This window comes from Coffea eugenioides, chromosome 1 (assembly GCF_003713205.1).
Source record: "Coffea eugenioides isolate CCC68of chromosome 1, Ceug_1.0, whole genome shotgun sequence".
Classification (NCBI taxonomy): Eukaryota; Viridiplantae; Streptophyta; class Magnoliopsida; order Gentianales; family Rubiaceae; genus Coffea; species Coffea eugenioides.
Genome location: NC_040035.1, coordinates 45,271,218 through 45,290,541, shown reverse-complemented (window position 1 = coordinate 45,290,541; position 19,324 = coordinate 45,271,218). Strand labels below are relative to the sequence as shown.

Sequence of the window (19,324 nt, the reverse complement as noted above, 5' to 3'; positions counted from 1 at the left end):
AAATGTATTTCAATTATCTTAGTTTATGTTGTTTTATATCCTATTTACTCCTAACTATAATGGGAGGGAGAAAATATATGTGTCATGCAACACTTGACTTAACAAAATTACCCCTAATATCCGCAAATGCAATGACTATAAATTAGAGTAAATTTATAACTTCAACATACTAGTTTTTTTGTCAAGTAATGTTAGCATTAAAAAAGTTTATTATTTATTTTTTGCTTTTTCTAATTATAGAAATAATTCGTCAGACATATTTTTTATGTTTTTTTTTTAACAAAGGAGGAGTGGAATTTAGAAAATAGGAGAAATGACAGGAAATGTACTTACAGTGTTCATTACTAGTTTGTAATTTTATTGGGATAAATTTCTTATATGCACATATGTTGGCGTGCATTGAGCCTTACTATTATTTTGCGTAAAAATTGAAATTGAATATAATGGTAAAACCTGCCCACTCTAGTAGATATAAAAAAAAAAGAAGATACCAAGTAAAAACTCAGTCCAATATAACGATATGTTAATAATATATATAATTAAATCTATATAAATTATAGATGGAAATTTTATGATGTTCAAGTCCCAATACTTGCAACTCCTTATTTTTTTTATTAGGATTTTGAAAATTTTTTAATTATCAGATATTCTGTACTACATTTTAATTTAAAATATAAGAAGTAACTTCACTAATATAGAAATTTGGTTTGAAAATTATTCATGGGAGGGTAAATAAACATGAAACATCCTAACAAATATTTTATCCTTCAACTCAATAACCCTAACTAAAAGGACAAATTACACAAAAAATTTTAAAAAAATTAATTGATCATGGATTTAAAAATCAATAATCGTACTATTCCTTAACCTAAAAACAAAGTCTTACTAGCCCTTCCAAAGTAAGTTTTCTAGAAATCTTTTATTTTTGATAAAAACAATCATGAAAACAACACAAATCCTACCAAAAAATACACAAAAAAAAAATACAGTTTAAGAGAAAGTTGTAAAACATTTGGCCATAAACTATATTTACTCAATTTGTATATATTTGATCTAAATTCAACCCAACAACTGAGAATAACCTTGGGCATTATTAATTATTTTGTGCATTTTTATTATTATTATTTTTAGTTATTGGGGATATTATAAGATATTACTATTAGTTTTTTATTTGCAGTTTCAGATGCAACACTTGCAACCATTGTGGTCAATTCTTGGTTTTATATGTTATCATATTATGGGACGTACAGATAATATATCCTAAAAATGTTAAACTAAATTGTAGGTTTTGAGGTTTTTTTTTTTTTTTTGGTAATTTGCTTCAAATTTTATCTTCTAAATTAGAGGAGCAATATGGAATCAACCACAAAAGTTTTCAGAAGAAAAGTTGGCACCATTCAATCGACATTTATATTACAAAATACTAAACCTAGTTTTTTTATTTTGAAGATGCTCGGGCTGCAAACGAACAGAGCCGCTCGAGTCGAGCTCGAACTCGAACTCAAGATATTAAGCTCGTTGCTCGCGAGCTCGAGTATATATATATATATATATATATATATATTTTAAGTATATATATATATATTTTTTATTTTAAGTATATATATATTTTTTATTTTTTATTTTAATAGTAAAATTACATATATATCATTAATATTTTATTATTTATTAAGAAAAAATATTATTTTATTTATTTTTTAAAAAATAAAAATAATTATTTTTTATTTTTTCGAACTCGAGCTTGAAATTGTCGGCTCGTCGAATTCGAGTTCACTAAAATTATGTCAAGACTCGATTCGATTAGGCCAAAACTCGAATCTGCTCTGCTCGTTTGCAGCCCTAGAAGATGCAATACATTTTGAAAGTGTAAAACTAAATTAGAAGTTAAATTTTTTCTTTTGCTTCAAATTTAATTCTTCAATTTGGAAGTTGAAATATAAATTGCACAGCTTAGGACGCTGGTAATAGTAACAAGATAGACCAACTGGACAAATAAAAAAAAAACCCAAAATTATATTTACCATATTCACAGTTATATATTCAAATTATATATTTTTAGATTTCAAAGCCACAGTCACAGTTAGCTTGCATTTTTTATTTGAAAAATGCACTTTTGTTTTTTAATTAATAAACAAATTTAGGCAAAGGATATCGTCCCGCTTTATTTCCGAGTCACGTATAACCAATTATTACCGCTTTTTGTTCGGGTTTTACAAACCCTAGCCCAACCAGAAAGCAGAGCCCCACCTGAATCTATGAAACAAGTACTTTGAATTGGTTCGGCTTAGCCCTAGCGTTTTTTTATCTTTGGGGTTTTATTTTTTTTCTTTTCTACTCGGATTTTTTAAGGCATGAATTATTTTGATCTGTTGCGCTAAGCACTGAAAATTCCTGGAGGTAGTAATGGAGCTCCAGCTTGCTAACGAAAATCAATTAGAGCTGGTGGTTTCCAACTCACCGACGTCGCTTCAGGACTTGTTGGATTCGCAGACGGACCTGTTCCGCGGCCAGATCGATGAACTGGAGAACATCGTCCTGACCCAATGCCAGCTCACTGGCGTCAACCCCCTTTCTCAGGAAATGGTTGGTTATATTTCTACAATTGCGATCTTTTCCCTGCAGTTACCTCATAGTTTGATTGAAACAAACGTTAAGTAAGGCTTTCATTAGCTAATTATTGTGTACTTCAGCTGAGTGTGCTGTTTAATTAATTAATTTTTTGTTTTCGTCATCAGCTGATTTTGTTTAAGGAAGCATTGATTGCATTTATTGTTCTAATAGTTATGTATACCATCACCCTACTCGAGATAATAAGTAAATAAATCCGCGAGTGTGATTATTATCAGAAGTATTATTTATTTGTTTTTTTATTTTGAATTGGACTACTGGAGAATTATGCAAGAACATAACGATGATATCAAACTTATTCCCGTTGGAGGGGAAATGCTTGGTTACACCATGTGAGCTACGTAATCAACTAAATTGACATTGAGAATCAGTTCATCTTGGACTCTAGACAGTCTGTTCATCTTAGACTCGCACCATTTGCAACTCTAGGTCATGTGCCTGCTACCAACGACTATACTCTTTACCTGGATTTATTTACCTTTTCTTTTATAGCCTGTATCATATACAGTTTTATCTTGCAGTATAACGGCTCATTGGGTGTGGGTATTGTTAGTTGATGCTGATATGACCTGATTTTTATACCACTGTTCTTTTTGATTTTTGTTTTCAACGAAGCTGCCGGTTCATATTTACTCACAGACTAATGGAATTTAAGTGAAATATACATAGAGTATTTTACCTTTTCATCTGACCATAAAGTTTTGCCATCCTTTTATGATTAATAAGCTTATTGTTGTAAAAGTGTATGTTCAAATGCTGGAACTTTTCTCCATTACTTTTGAGCATTTTAATTTTCAGAAATTGAAACTTCTGTCTTGAGGTTTCATTTCATTAGCGCTGTTGTTTGGCCTGCTTGCTCATGTACACTGTCATGATTATGCAGGCAGCAGGAGCTTTATCAATTAAAATCGGTGAGTCTTTATCTGCTTTTTGTTAATTTTCTTATGCAATATACATAGATTGATCCTTCCTAGCAAGATGTGTTGTTTACATCTAGAGAAATTGTGATCATCATGCCTGTTAACGTTCTCAGATTGAAGTTCTTGAACTTGTTAACTAGTTAACACAGTCAGCCACTAAAACCTTCTTCTGCCACCCACTTTTATTGGTAGTAACATCAGCAGTTCTTCAGGTCATGTGTAAAAGTTCTAAGCTGTAACTTAGGTCTTTCTTCAACGTACTTACCTCTTGAAGCCATTTTTGCCAGGAAAACGGCCAAGAGATCTGCTCAATCCTAAGGCCATTAAGTATATGCAGTCCATCTTCTCTGTGAAAGATGCAATTACCAAGAAGGAAACTCGAGAGATTAGTGCCCTCTTTGGCGTTACAGCCACACAGGTTTTATTTCTTACTTTCTTTTTTGGTCCCAAGATTTGGGGTTTGGAGAGGAAACTTTTTTTGGCTTGCTTGTCTCCATCATCACTTGACTCTCGGAGTATGTGTGGACTTGGATCTTTACTAATGTTAGAGTAAAGTGATTATATTTTTGATGACCATAAGATACATACTGATTATAACATCATTTGCTTTACTCTTTAATTGTATGATTCCATCCTAGCATCATCAATCAAATTGAAGGAGGTCCTCAGTTTTTGCTTCTTTTCCGATTGTGCGGTTCTTGTCAGGGTAAATAGGAAATGAATTTTGGCACATTAGTTTCTATTTCTGTTGAGGATAAACATTTTATAGATGCAGAGTTACATATTTAATGTTCCCACCGCTTCTTTTTGCCCATCCCCTGCGTGTAACAGTGACATTTTTCTTTCTGGTTCTTTGGTGAGGGGGGATAGATGGTTTTGGTTTATCGTGCTATCATGCTATTAATGGGGTATTTATCTCCTTTCACTTGTCTCATCTGTATGTTTGTAGGTTCGGGAGTTTTTTACTGTTCAACGAGCAAGAGTTAGGAAATTTGTTAGGTTATCCATAGAGAAGTCAAACAGATCTAGTTCTTGTAAAGAAGTGCTTGATGGGATTCCACAGGGCTGTGATCCTAATGAACCTCTTACTCCAGTTCCTTTGGATAGTGTGGGCCCAACCAGCACAGAGGAAGGACCTACTTCCTTGACCCAAAATGAGGTCCTTCCATCAGCAGATCAGTCAGATAAATATTTTCTTGACAACATATTTAGCTTGATGAGGAAAGAAGAATCCTTCTCTGGGCAGGTCAAGTTGATGGAGTGGATTTTGCAAATACAGAACTCGTCAGTACTCTATTGGTACTTGCAGCTTGACTTAATGACTCTGTCGATACACTAAGCAAAACAAGCATGTGGCCTTGCAGTATTTACAAAGTCAATTATCTTTGCTCATTGGACATTATCTTTAGGTTTTTAAACAATGGTGGTGTAATGATTTTAGCAACCTGGTTGACTCAAGCTGCACTGGAAGAACAAACAAGCGTTCTTCGCGTCATACTTAAGGTACAAGTTTTACATATAATAAATGATTTTTTTTGGCTTTGTACTTGAAAAGTTGCTGTGGGTTTTAAAGGTTAGTTGGTCATGTTCAGGTCTTGTGTCATCTGCCGCTGCAGAAAGCTCTCCCTGTGCATATGTCAGCCATACTACAGAGTGTAAATAGTCTGCGGTTCTATAGGATATCAGGTGTGATGTTATTGCAAATGATTTCTTGGTATTGCATAAAAGGTTTGTATGCATAAGTTTATATGTAGCATAATTGCTCTGGATTCTGAGCATAGTGGAAAGCTCTTGAGTGGTCTTGATTCATAGCCCCATCTGTGGACCTTGTGGCCACCAAGTACCCGAGTTATCAATTTGACATCGTATGGTGTGACTCTACTGCACATGGCTGATGGTATTAGATGTAACAATGATAACTTGGACCCTTTGTGGTGGCAAGGTCTATAGTTGGGGCCATAGACCAAGTCCGCATAAGGATTTCCATGAATTAGTTCATGTATAGACCTTTTTCCATCAACATTTTGATGAGTAAAAACTGGTACTTTTAGGTTAAAAAAAAAACTCTGACTTTATCTGCAGAGGTTGAACCAAAGGTGTTGCTAGATGTATTTCGTATATGTCATTTTGATTGTTAAAGCATCTTTTAGACACACAGAGGCTAGTAATTGTCTTGTTTAACCTCTGCTCTGAAACAGTCAAAAACTAATACAAATAATGAAGAATTAAGAGTATATATTTGCCTTTTTTATATTTTAATTCTCATTTATCTGATTTGAAGATCAGACGTTTCAAACAGGGCAAGGGTTCTGTTATCCAGATGGAGCAAAGCATTTGCCAGGAGCCAGACCCTTAGAAAAAGTAATGGAACAAAATCTGCTATTGATGCTCAGGATGAGATGTTATTGAAGCAAAGGTAAGGGCATCAGTTTTAAATATCTGCTCTATTTCCTTGTTTCTTTTCCATTTTTTTAAAGTTATTCATCTCATGCAAAGATCCTGTGCAGCATCCATGAAGTTATGGGCAATGAATCGTGGGATTCCAAAATTGATGTCCTTGTAAGTTTCTGCCAAGTTCTATTTCATAATTTTGCTCAGAGCATGTTAATATATGTGATTGGTTTTCATTCCGGCTTTCCAGGAAGATAATTCTACTCTCATGGATGAGAGTCTTGGAAATTTCAGGTATTTGTTTTTTGTTATTGAACTTGCTTGTTTTCTGGTGACACATCTTTTTGTGATTGTTGGTGGAGATATTAAGAGTGTCTTTTGGTTCAGGAAGTTGGAGTCTCAACCAGCGAAGTTGCTTACAGCTTCTGCAGATGACCAAAATAGGAAGCTTATTCGTGGTGCTCTAACATCTCGTATCCTTAAAATTTTGATACCTGATTGTGAATCTTATTTACTATAATTTCCTTTAATGGCTCAAACCAAAAGCAAGGGAATTTGATAATTACTAGAGAAAAATGCTTATTAAGTAGATTTTCTCGACTTTAAAGACTGGAGGATAACTAAGGCAGACAAAACCTCTGCAGTATCAGCTGTTATATGCTGTAATTTTCCTTTTACTTTGCTTGAACAGCCTACTAGCTGAATGAGAACCATGCCAGTCCTTAATTTATTTAATCTTTTGGATTTCTATGTGTTTATAGTATATTTGATGTTTAATTTCCTTATCCAATCACAGAAAATAGAGAGCGCAGAAAAGTACTATTGGTGGAGCAACCTGGGCAGAAATCTGCTGGTAGGACCACTCAGACTGTGAGATCTACAACTGCACCTCAAGGCCGTCCACTTTCTGCAGATGACATACAGAAAGCAAAGATGCGTGCTCAATTCATGCAGAGTAAATATGGGAAAACTAATTCCATTTCTGATGCTAGCCCACAGATGCAGCCGGAAGGTGCAAACAAGAGTGCATTGTCTAACACCAGCATCTTGGTACCACCATCCAAAGCGCACACAGGTACTAAAATCGAGGAAACAAATAAATCTGGTTGTATTCCAGTAGGAGTAGCCAATCCAGAGGACGCTTCTGTTGATAAACAGAATAACTGTCATTCAGAAGAACCTCCATGGAAAAAGTGCAAGAGATTTCAGATCCCTTGGCAGATACCACCAGGTAATTTTGCTTTTTGTTCCCATGCATTAGTCATTTAAAATTTCTTAACAGTACTTGTCTCAAAATAACTAATTATTGTTCATCTTGTAGATTCTCTTCCAATTTAAATGAACTAGAGTTTTCTGACATTCCTTTTTTGCTTGTTTCCCTTTGGCTTCTTGACATAGACTATTGGCTTCGCTTTTCTCCTTGTTTATTTGGAAATTTTCCCTTCCTCTGGTGGGCACTCTTTAGATTCATATGTTGGACTGCAAAGAAAGAAAAGAATAACCCATCTAGCTCAGATTTTCTGTCGTCTCCTTGTTGTGACATCTTTAAAACTAAAAACATATTTAAATTGCTAAATTTGAAGGGTATCAGTCTTTTTTGGTCTAAGATTTCCATTTCTTCAGTTTAGTGCATGGATGACACATTTACTTAAGATGGTATTACAAACCCCTCAACCCAACCCCCCCCAAAAAAAAAAAAAAAAAAACAACTTTCCCTTGAAAGAGGTGGAGAACTTTATCTGTTATGACATGCCAGAGCCTTGTGATGAATTGCCAATTACTGAGCACGAGAACATTGGTTTATTGTTTTAGCATTAGCATTTCTGAAGCTGACTTGGTTGCCATTGGTCTGATGTATCCTTGATGGATATAGTGATGGAAGGGTATCCATATTGCTCCAAATGCACGAAATACAATTTGACACTTGAGTTCTATGAAGTCCTTCTGTGGCAAACTGGTAAAATGTGACGAGGGATTCGTATTGCTCCTGAGAAGCTTATTAAGAGTAGAGAAATGCTAATTAGTTGCGGTGGCCTGGTAAAATATGGCATTAGGGGTATTCTTAGTGCCCCTGAGGGGCTCATTAAGAGTAAATAAACGCTAATCAGTTGAGTTAATGACAGATTTCAAGTAAATGTTGCAGAGGTTTCCAGTAGATGCCTTACAAATGTTTCATATAGGACAGGTGATACTGTTAGCAATATTCATTCTTGGCCTCTCTTGGCTACGCAACGATGTAAATTTATTGTTGTAGTCAGTGAGGCACCCACACCAAAATTTGATTCAAGTAACTTGGGACAAACTTGGAAAGCATTAAATTTGTTTACAGGTGTCAGCTGGAGAATGAATAACCTACGGGTTTATGGTGAACATTGGCCCTTTTCACTTTTCTTTTTCTTCCCTTATTCTTTTCTCCTAGGTTTTTTTAACGGGCTTGGAAAGCACTAAATTTGTTTAAAGGCATCGGCTGGAGATTCAATAACCTATGCACTAGGGGTATATGGAAAACATTGGCCCCTTTCATTTATCTTTCTAAATCCCTATTTCTATTATCGTAAGGGGTTTTTCCCTCTTTTTTTTTTGTTGGGGGGGGTGGTGTGGGCGGCAAAAATTTCTAACTAGGGTGCTAAATAGGCAATCACTTTTTGTTTTCGTGCAGTTGTGTATTCTTTAAAAAATTTTGCTTCTGATTTCACTTGCTCTTTGCACAGTTGGCAGATTGAAGTTTTAAAATATGCTAAGATTGTTGAAGAATGTGGGGGGTTTGTCATTTAATCTAAGTTTCTCGATTTGTGGAAATAAACTGCTGAAGCTGCATATGGAGACCAGAGCTATGTAATCAGATGGCTAAGTGGGCCTCAACATGGGTCTGAACAATTTTTTTTTGTTTAAACAATTACACGGAGGCTCATTGAGCAAGTTGTTCAAAACTAAGATATGGATAATATATTGATTTGGAAATTTGCAGAGATGAACTATGAATGCAGTTCAAGTTGGACATGCAGAATCTTCGTTAGAATGCATTGTTTGAAAACTTCCATGTATCTGCTGTACTTGATTGATACTGGTTCAGTCAAAATATAGGTGATTAAGTCAAAGTAATCATTGAGCTCTTTTATCTTATTGACATTGACATATTGCATAATCAAGTCCAAGGTCCCCCAATTGAGCCTGGCTGATGGTGTGTCCTCATGATATAGGAAGATGGTTCCCTCTTATTCTAGTTTTTTGGGTGGTCCTCTTGTGCATGCAATCCAGCGTTATATGTTTTTTAGAGTGGTGTTATTTTGGAAGGGTTATCTGGGGATTGCTGTTGACTTGTTTAGATTGAATAAGTTGAACATGACTGCATTTAGCATCTGTACCTTATTGGTTAAAGGTAGAATAAAGCAATTTTAATTTGAATGTAATTCAATCATTGATTTTGACTAAAGAATCAAATCACCATCAAGAATTTGAATCTATTTACTGGTGAATAGGTTTTAAGAGAGGTGTACTTTCATTTGAATTGATGTGTTAGTTTTGGTATTCTGATGTCAGCCTGTCCTTTCTTTATCATGATTCCATGTAGATTGAGCGTTTGCTGCCCTCTTTACCTTTTCTGCAGAAATAGGTATCAGTGTTTCCTGGAGAGTTGGTGCTGGGGAGAATAGTAAGGAAGTAGAAGTTCAGAAAAAAAGAATACATCGTGAACGCGAAACTGTTTACAAGACATTCCAGGAGATTCCATCAGATCCCAAGGAACCTTGGGACCAAGAAATAGACTATGATGACTCGTTAACTGCAGAAATTCCAATTGAGCAATTGCCAGATGGTGAATTCGCGGAAGCTTCAGTTTCCCCTCGTGAAAATGAACGAACTGCTGGTACTTCTGGCAACTCGTCCTCCCTGATTGCTGGTGGGAGTATGCCTGAACCAGACCTGGAATTGCTTGCTGCATTGCTTAAAAATCCAGAATTAGTTTTTGCCTTGACTTCTGGTCAAGCTGGTAACTTGTCAAATGAGGAAACTATAAAGCTGCTTGATATGATAAAGGCCAATGAGATGAACTCATTGGCTAATATAACTGCTTCATCAGGAAAAAGCAAACCTGAGGAGAAGGTTGAAGTTTCTCTACCATCCCCTACTCCTTCCAGTGATCCTGTAACGGTGCGTCTTTTAAGACATTTTGTACCACTTTATGGAAAATTTATAGTAAAATTGGTTCCGGTTATTTTTCCTCATCTAAATTACACTTCCATTCTTTCTTCATCCGTCTCACTTGCTGACTGTTGGATGCTCTAGTTGTAACTGTAGCTACCATACTCCCTGAAAGGGGGTTTGCCACACATGCACGCAAATGGGTTCCTCTGTTGCACCGAAAAACGGACTGAGATTACTTCTATAATTGAATGAGCATCGAAATGAGTTAGAAAAAAAAGATGGGCAATTACTAAATATCATAGAGTTACCGTAAAGTAAATTGAATCAAATTGGCAGCGTGATGATGGATTGAGGCGTTGTGGTCTGGATGGAAGCTTCATCACCAGCAATCAGCTGTAGTTTGATGTGCCACTCTTTAAAGAAGAAATAACCAAACATCTTCCATTTGTCTGTGTGCACTAGTAGAAACTGTCTGTCAGTGATCTAAACATTTTCCATTATTAACAGTAAATATTATTCTGGTTTCCGGATGGGTGATTGATGAATTTGCTGTCTCGTGCATTTCTAATATATATATTTTTTTTCTTTTTGCAATTGCAGAGTGCACGGAAGCCAGACTATGCCAAAAATCCCTTCTCCCAGCAAAAAACAACACTGAACAATGAAATACTTGGCATCCCAGGGACCGCAGCCATCCGTTCACAAGAAAGCGTACCAGCTAGTAACGTGGTGCAATCACATAACCTGCCAACCGGAGCCATGGTTGCTGAACCGTCGACAACGTTCCCACAATTGGCACAACATGCAATTCCGCATGCTCTTCTTTCAGAGGAGAAGCTTCGAGCCAGCGGCCTGGTACAGCCTCAGGTCTTACCTGCTACAGTTTTGGCACCCCAACAGGCAGCAACTGTCCAACAATTAGCCCAACAAATGGCACCTCAAGTGCTTGGGTCGCATGAACAGCGGTTGCTTCCTCTGACTTCCTCTTTGCACCATAATATCCCCGCATACGCCTCAAATGCGCAACTGAAGTCCTCCTCCGAACTGTTGCTAAACATGAACAATACCTCTCTCTCTAGATCACCTCCACTAACAAATTCTATGAATGGAGTAGCACCTGCCATGGTGGTTAATCCTTCGTCAATGTCCCTGGTAGGTAGCCCGCTGCGCCCGCAAACCCAAATGCAGCCTTCTTATGCACCAGAGGCTCCGCTGGCTCATTCCTGGAGGCCGAGGCCGGGTTTGGATCCTATTTCTCGTCAGAATAATGTAACCCCAGACGAATATGAAGCATTTGTCGGAGCATCAGCTAGGGCTCCAGTTGCCCGGAGTTCTTGGGAGAAAAATGACTTGATGGTTGGGCCGGACTTTGAATCATGGAGCCCGGAGAATAGTCCTACTAGATCCCATGGCTACGTGCCTGGATGGAACGTCCAGGAACCTATGGTGAACCCTGGGCAAAGCTATAGACCAGAAAGGCCAATATATAGGCATGCCGGGTATCCTCCTAGTTCTGGATACCACGATCCGGGTATAAGTGGGACCAAGAGATGGCGCGACAGAAGAAGATAGCCCAGGGCTTTTGTTCGGGCTTCGGAGGAGTGGGCTAAGTTTTCTGCTGATTGATTATGTTATTCAGGGACTGTACATTGAAGCGATGGAGATGGAGATGGTGCTGGGTGTAGGATGTCTGAACGTTGAAGCACCCTTTTTTGGGACCCGTTTGGTTTCACAGGTGTAGTAAAGATATATTGATTACGTAAATGATTCAACCGATATCTTCTTCCTTGTTTCTAGTCTAGTGGTTAAAATAAGTAGGAAGAAAATACCAAGACGGTTCAACCCTATCCTTGCGTCCGACCCATGGCGAAGTAAAATGAACTTTTGATGTTTTTGAAATAAGGATGCACGGACACCAAAGTTATTAATAAAAGAGGAAAAGATGCGAGTAAAACAAGCTCACCAAAGGCCATGCGGAAAAATGTCTCTTCTTCCCCGGGGATTGTTTCTGGCGAAAGGGGGGGAGGGGATTAGGTTTATTTGCAAAAACATGCTTACTTTCTGCAATGTAAGACAATGTAATGGAACAAAAAAGGGGGGGAGCGGGGGGCGAGGGTGGAATTTTTTTTTTGTATTTTTGTATTTTTTCACGATTAGACGAGTAACAAGGAATAGTGAGTGAAAGTTTTACAGAACTTCTTGCGGGGAGGAAGAGTATGGGCTGGATGATGGGCGTTGACTATCGGGCAGGACGACAGCCGTCCAACTTTTGTACCATCAATTTACTAAAGTACCCTAAAGTCGGTTATTGCTATGTGGTTTGATAGGTCGTTTCTTACGCCTCACCGTGTCCCTAGCCGCACCCGATCACTCCCACGTTAAGACAGAAAATTACTACCTGTACAGTAAGTAGTACGCGACTATTTTGCGTTCTCCCCCCCCCCCCTCCGGCGGATTTTCCACTACTGGCTACTGCGTCGGCACGCCGTTAACGCTACTACGACCATCATCTTCCCCAAATCCTCGGAAATCAAAGATGCTATAGAATGAAAATGGAGAATCCCTTCTGTTGGTTGGTTGGTTTCCGACTATGATAGAGTGTGTTACATCATATATTTATATACTATTTCGGTTTTGATGAGCAATTAAAAAAAAAGGAAAAGAAAAAAAAATGAGAATAAGATTATTGAAAAATCTGGCTAGTACCATCATCATCCACAAGAAAACCCTGTGGTTGCTAGGTATAGGTGGTCGTGGTCGTACTACCAACTTCAATCCGGTCATTGGAGCTCTCACACTCAGCAGTTCCCCTCACCAAAATGACCATTCCCTGGCCTACATTGAAAACCCTAACTTTAAGATTTCTAAGAGGTGGCACATTGGCCACTCCGACCACCACCGCGATCATGAAGACGACCTCCTCTCCGGCAAGGAAGGCGAGAGGATTTTCCGCCTGGGACTCGCCTCCGATGTCGGCTTGGCTGCTGGTAAAGCCTTGACGGGTTACCTCTCCGGTAGCACCGCCATCATTGCCGATGCCGCTCACTCTGTCTCCGACGTGGTAATCTTTTTCTTTTATGTCTCTAATAAGGACGGTGGTTGTGGTCGTCGCTTTTTTGTGCAATGTTAGAGCCAACAATAAATGTTACATGTTTTTTTTTTTAAAATGTTTTTTAGGTTCTCAGTGGAGTGGCATTGTTTTCTTTTAAAGCTGCAAGGGTCCCCAAGGATAAAGAACACCCATATGGTTACTTTTGATCTGTATCTACAGCCTACTCCATTTTTATCACATACATATGCACTTTACATTTTTTTTTCCTTTTTGAGACGTGAAATTACCCGTCATCTTTGAGAATAATAAGCTGAGAATGTTAAAAGAAGCCAGCCTGCTAGTTATCTTCAGGGAATTATATGGAAGCAGATACGGTTTACTTGTTGTTATTGCGTGTTGTAAATACTTGAAAGGGAGATGTAGGTTCTTATCAAATGCTCTTTGAAGAGTGAAATCTGTAAGTAAGAGTGGAACCTAAGCTTGCAAATTTGGTGCCAATGGAGTTTATGGTTTACTTCGGATGATGTCCTGTTTGACAGATGATATACGCCAAACTCTTAAATTCCAGTAACTGTTGTGTAGGAGCTTCTTGGTTAGACATTGGGATTTATCTTACTCTTCCATCTTTTAGGTCATGGTAAATTTGAGACTCTTGGAGCCCTTGGAATTTCAGCTGCGCTTTTGGCTACTGCTGGAGGAATTGCATGGCATGCTGTGGATGTTTTGCTGGTATTGTTCTTGTTCTGTAACTAATTCTTCATGAGCTTCTAAATGAAAGTTTTGCTTGGTGCTGAAATGAAATTCAAGAAAAAAATCGGGAATTGGGTTAGTTTTGCAGCAACCCATTGAGTTTAATTATATCATAGTGATATTGGCTATTTTTAGATCTCTTCTCTAAATTTTCATATGTGATATGTAGGGGTTTTGGTGTGCAGCTCCTGAGGTTATTAATCAGTCATTGGCTCACGAACACATGCATGGACATGGTCAGGGTGGACATCACCATGGAATTGATATGGCTCACCCTGTCCTAGCTTTGAACATGACCATAGTGTCTATAGCTGTTAAAGAAGGGTATGGTGGTCATCCAAGTTGTAAATACTGCTCATCAGATCTTGCTTATCTATATTTATCCTCAGAGATCAAGCAATTCCCATTTTTCTTGTTAGTCATGAATCTATCTCAACATTACATTGCAGATTTCATTTGCATCCCTAGTGCTTTATTCTGATGAATAACTAGTTGGGGCCAAAAATGAACTCCAGTATTGTTAGGAAGAAGCACTCTATCTTCAAACTCCTTGACTGTTAATTGATTCTTCACATGGCAACTTGAATTCTTCTCTTTGATCGATTGATTCTTTCGTCAGATGGCAACTTAATATTTTCCTTCTTGGAACAATTGTGTCTGGTTATGACAATAAATAAAGGTATGCTTACTCTTCATTTTTCTGATCAATGTTTTATATGAATGTTTCTGTATTGAAGGTTATACTGTATTACCAAGAGGGCTGGGGAAAGGGCTAACAGCAGGCTAATGAAAGCCAATGCTTGGCATCATCGTGCAGATGCTGTTTCATCAGTAGTTGCTCTTATAGGGGTTGGTAATATCCATTCCCCTCTGTTTCTGTTTGTTTTCTTCTCAATCGTTTTCCTTTTCCCTTCAACTCCTCTTCTCAACCATCTAACATGTTTGCATGATCTGTTTTATGACTATGGATTACCTTTTGAGATCAGGAGGGTCCATACTTGGAGTGAGGTTCCTTGATCCTTTGGCAGGACTAGTTGTCTCTGGCATGATCCTAAAAACTGGACTTGAAACTGGTTATGAAAGGTGACCTTGCATATTTAATCTTTTGGTCAAATGATTGATGCTACTAATGGCAACAGTGTGAGATTGCATTGCTATAGGTTGCAAATCTGATGCTTCATTGTTGAAAAACACAATCTGAATATCTGTACCTTTTCATTTTACCCAACTGAGTTGCGAATCATTGAAAGCTTGATTTTCGAAACTACTATGTGGTTTCTCCTAGAAAGCCATTAAAATTGTGTTTCAAAGCCATTAAGACTTTTTTCCTCTCAAAGATGGAATGTGTTGATATGTAGATCTTTAGTGTGGACAAAGGCCCAAATGCCTATACAAAGTGTGCATTGAAGCGCTAAGGAACTCTAAAGATCCATTCCTTATCCTGATATATGCTCATAGCATATGAGCTGAGCTTGGAACATACATCCATACTATTTGTATTAACTAAACAAAAAGGGTGTATTAACTAAACAAAAAAAGCACATTGGAAACAAATTTGCTAAATCATCAACATCCTCCAAAAGTATTGCCAATCTGATATCTTGAGACCTTCCTGCCCTGATTTGGGTGGGAAGCTGTTTGTTGCTTGTTAAAAAATCTGTATTTGTTAAAAAATCAACATCCTCCAAAAATCTGTATATGTCTCCATTATCATTTTGAAGCTATAATCAGTGCTAGTCTGACTGCTGCATCATCCTGCATCTTCAAATACCCATGCTCTGTTACAAGATAATTTGTTGTTTGAGTAACTGATTTCTGAAACCCATCCAGCAAAAGAAATCCTTGTCAAAAAATAGTTTTTCGATATACTTCTCGTTATAAGATATTGTAGGTGATGAGGTTTTGAACTTTTGAAGGCTAAATTCTATTGACTTATTTGGATTACTCCACCTTAACACATTGTATTTCTTACTGTTGTAAATCTGTTGTGCTCCTGAATTTTCTTTCAGTGTCTTGGAACTGGTAGATGCTGCTATACCATCACAACTAATGGAACCTTATAGAAATGCAATTCTGCAGGTTGAAGGAGTTAAGGTATGTCAATCAGAATAACCATGTAGAATGACATAAGTCTAATATGGTTGATTTAGATGTGCTATTACGTTTATTTACTCCTGTTACTCGTGCAGCTTGTGGGGATTCCAATGTTTCTGTTATTTTGAGTGTACCCGGTTATCTTGTAGGTTTTATTGGTTTTGTTATTTGGTGGAAAGATTATGTTGATTGTGTGAGCAAATCTAAAAGTAATAATTGCTCATGCAGAGCTGGTGTAAACAAACTTTGCTTTTCTGTTGCATGTATTTTCTGGTTAAAAGCCGTTTTTGCAGGTTGTGCATTATTTGTTCTTCAAACACAACCTCTGCTTTTTTGTTTCTCGCAGCACCACCTCTTTGTCAGAAGACCACATTTTCCTGACAGAAGGTTGGTCCAAGGAACAAAAGACTGATTTTGTCTCTGCATGTCTTGGCATGATTGTGCATATGCTTCAGTTTTGCAACGTGTGTTTAATCCTTTTGTCTTACTGGAATTTGGTTAAGTTTTTAAACATGTCTAGTAGTATTCTACCTTCATTTTGCTCTAAAAAGTTTAGTTGAGAATTTTATGGGGAGTATTATGTGATCTTTCTGCTCCTTTTTGTACTCTGGTGCCAAATTGGTCCTAGTTTTAAATCCAATCATTTACCTCTCTTGTTGCATTTGCCATTTATTTTGGGATGAAACTACTTGATCAGCGGAAAGGAAGTGCATTAGCATTTTAACTATCTGAAAACGACTAGAATAGAAAGATGCTTTCTTGGTTTCTATTCCTGAAATCAGATTCAACCCTTGCTGCCTCATAGATGCTGTTTTACAATTTGATTCAGTATTGCTTTTAGTATTATCAATACTCAATTCAGTTTTTGATATGGATGCATAATTTTTTTGCACTGAAATCCGTAGGGATGCAACCATTTGAGAGGACGGAGGGCTGGTTCTTTTCTCTATCTTGATGTAAACGTGGAGGTACACTTCATATGATGTTCAATATATTAGATATATTTAAAGCTGTTCTGTTATGATCTGGTCATATTGTTCTCCACTTTTATCTAGACTAGATGTACATCTGACAAGTATTGTCTTTCAGGTTGATCCTTTTTCTAGTGTTAGTGCTGCACATGATGTTGGTGAAAATGTTCGTCGGAAAATACAGCAGTCCCATCCTGAAATAGCTGAAGTCTTCATCCATATAGGTGAACCACTTTTAAGTCTATCCGCCAAAAAGATTAAAAGGGAACAAAATAAGTGCAATTGACTCTGATTATGGAATTGGAAGGTTAAAAAGCCCAGCTTTAACATCCTGTGTATCCAAGGATGTGCAAGACACATCTTGAAAACTAATTAAAATGATCAAAAGAGAAAGAATAGAATAATTTTTTACCTAGACACATGAAAACTTATGCTTGGTGCTTTCTATGGATATTATTGACACCTTTCAAAGAATGCTAGGTTTGGAGGCTGATCGTGATGTCTTAGCTGGTCATACTGCATAAATGTGGAAAACAATAGTGATGTTTCGAGTTTGGATGACCCTTTCTTCTGTACAACTCTCTTGGAATTTCTAATCCTTCTTTTAATAAGTGAAACACGTATGTCACACAAAATAAAATAGTGTATTGATTTGTTGTTTTCATACACAATACACCATTTTCTCTTGCTGATTAGCTGCGAGTTTGGGAACAAGCCTCCATGCTACCTCTTTTTAGGTTCATCATGTTGGGGCTTTGGTCTAGAGGGATTCTAACGTGTTTGGTTGCCTCAGATGGGGCAAAGGATGCGTTATTGTCTCGTAGGAACTGCAGCTTTTCATTGCGGACAATTGAATTGTGACTTTTCTTTCAATGGATTAACTACAGTAACCCCCCACACTCCCCCCCCCCCCCAACCCAAAAAAAAAAGAGAGATATCTGTCTATATTTTTCATCATGTTTTAAGGTGTCTGCCTCTCATGTGACTTCTCATTCATATTCATCTTTTTGTCAGAGCCTTCAAGCTCCGGTATTCCACCAGTCCATAGTGCGACAGAGGAAGATGGTAAATCTAATGAAAATCCTAGTGGGTCTTTGGAATGCTCAGATGTTGAAGATATAGTGTCCAATATCTTGTCATCAAAGTTTGCAGAGGTATACATCTTCATTGTTTAATTCATATTACGGGCATGCTCTATGCGTTAAGGTTGTGGCATGTAGCTTGTAATTGTTTACTGCGGAGTAGGAGTAAAGCCATCTATTGCTGATTTAGGAAAATTTTGACTCCAGAAGATAGGCGAAGATAGGATTTCATAAATTGGATTCATGTAGTTGTTGTTCCAGCGTTTCATTATAATCTAGAAAAGGTTGATAAAAATTGCTACATGGCATATACTTGATAAATTGCTTGCATTAGAGGACACAAAAAAGAAGGGTTCAAAACTCTTGCGTGCATCTCAACACATTTTATGGATTTTGGTTTCAGAAACTGACAGTTCAGCGGATAACTCGTCACATGTTGCAAGGGCGGATTTTGCTTCAGATTGAGGTTACTATGCCTCCTGATATGTTAATTAGGTAAAAACCTTTACTAACCTCACTGGCATCATTTGCTTCATTGACTATGATGCACCATATGGTATCAATTGCTTCTTTCCTCTGCCTAGTTACTCTTTTTCGTTGGTAACGGCCGTTTTATGACCAGGGATGCTGTCAAAGTTGCAGAAGAGGCAGAGAAAGTGATCTTCGAGGCTGTACCAAACAATGTCAGCATTTCTATGCAGCTACGACTTGCACATGCAACACCAAACTTGCATTATGAATGGAAAGAAAGCGACAATGGCAGTAGAGTCACATCTCCATAGTTCAATGCAGTTCTTTTCGACAGACATTTGGGGCTATTTTTGGTGCAAAGCCCTAAATGAATCTAAGTTGTCTAAAAGCAGTAGTATTAGAATACACGACACGATTTCTAATCCTAGATGACAGGAAGCATTTGTTTTCAGGTTTGGACCGGATGGTCGGTTGAATCGGTCAGACTAGGACCAGGTAGCCGGTTCAAGTCAGTATAAAAACTCGAAAATTAAAAAAACCGGTAAAACCTGGTCTAACCAGTGAACCGGTGTAGTTGTATTAAACCCGAATTTTCTCTTCTCCTTTTCTTTTTTTTTTTTGCCTATTTTTTTTTTTCTAAACTTTAGGACATAAGTCATTAACGTTCGGTCTTTCATTTGACCGATTAAAACAAACAAACAAGAGGAAAAAAGCTGGAAAAATTGCAAAGCGTGCCAAACGAAATATGTGATGTCTCTTGGGTTCTACTTTGTTGGTAACCCTAGCTCCTCCATCGTGAGTCCACCACCGCCGCTCCTAAAA

General features: G+C 37.5%; 2 protein-coding genes across 3 annotated transcripts; both read left to right on the top strand.

The window, feature by feature from the left end:
* Window positions 1-2,219: 2,219 nt before the first annotated feature.
* Window positions 2,220-11,878, top strand: LOC113777568 (homeobox protein LUMINIDEPENDENS). 2 transcript variants are annotated; one of them, XM_027322699.1, is made up of 13 exons: window positions 2,220-2,583; window positions 3,512-3,539; window positions 3,836-3,966; window positions 4,498-4,847; window positions 4,958-5,051; window positions 5,141-5,234; window positions 5,835-5,964; window positions 6,056-6,107; window positions 6,190-6,233; window positions 6,327-6,397; window positions 6,736-7,170; window positions 9,547-10,088; window positions 10,683-11,878. In XM_027322699.1, the coding sequence occupies exons 1-13, from the start codon at window positions 2,404-2,406 to the stop codon at window positions 11,652-11,654; spliced, it is 3,123 nt and encodes a 1,040-aa protein (XP_027178500.1). In that variant the 5' UTR covers window positions 2,220-2,403; the 3' UTR covers window positions 11,655-11,878. The 2 variants fall into 2 exon arrangements, with proteins under 2 accessions (XP_027178500.1, XP_027178494.1); XM_027322693.1 differs by having other exon boundaries at window positions 6,327-6,412.
* Window positions 11,879-12,538: 660 nt separating this feature from the next.
* On the top strand, window positions 12,539-18,953 carry LOC113751575 (metal tolerance protein 2). The gene is made up of 12 exons (XM_027295632.1): window positions 12,539-13,143; window positions 13,260-13,329; window positions 13,766-13,863; window positions 14,054-14,208; window positions 14,622-14,737; window positions 14,871-14,967; window positions 15,894-15,978; window positions 16,884-16,946; window positions 17,068-17,173; window positions 17,964-18,103; window positions 18,435-18,526; window positions 18,654-18,953. Exons 1-12 carry the CDS (start codon window positions 12,754-12,756, stop codon window positions 18,811-18,813), a joined length of 1,572 nt encoding a protein of 523 aa, XP_027151433.1. The 5' UTR covers window positions 12,539-12,753; the 3' UTR covers window positions 18,814-18,953.
* The last annotated feature ends 371 nt before the right edge of the window (window positions 18,954-19,324 follow it).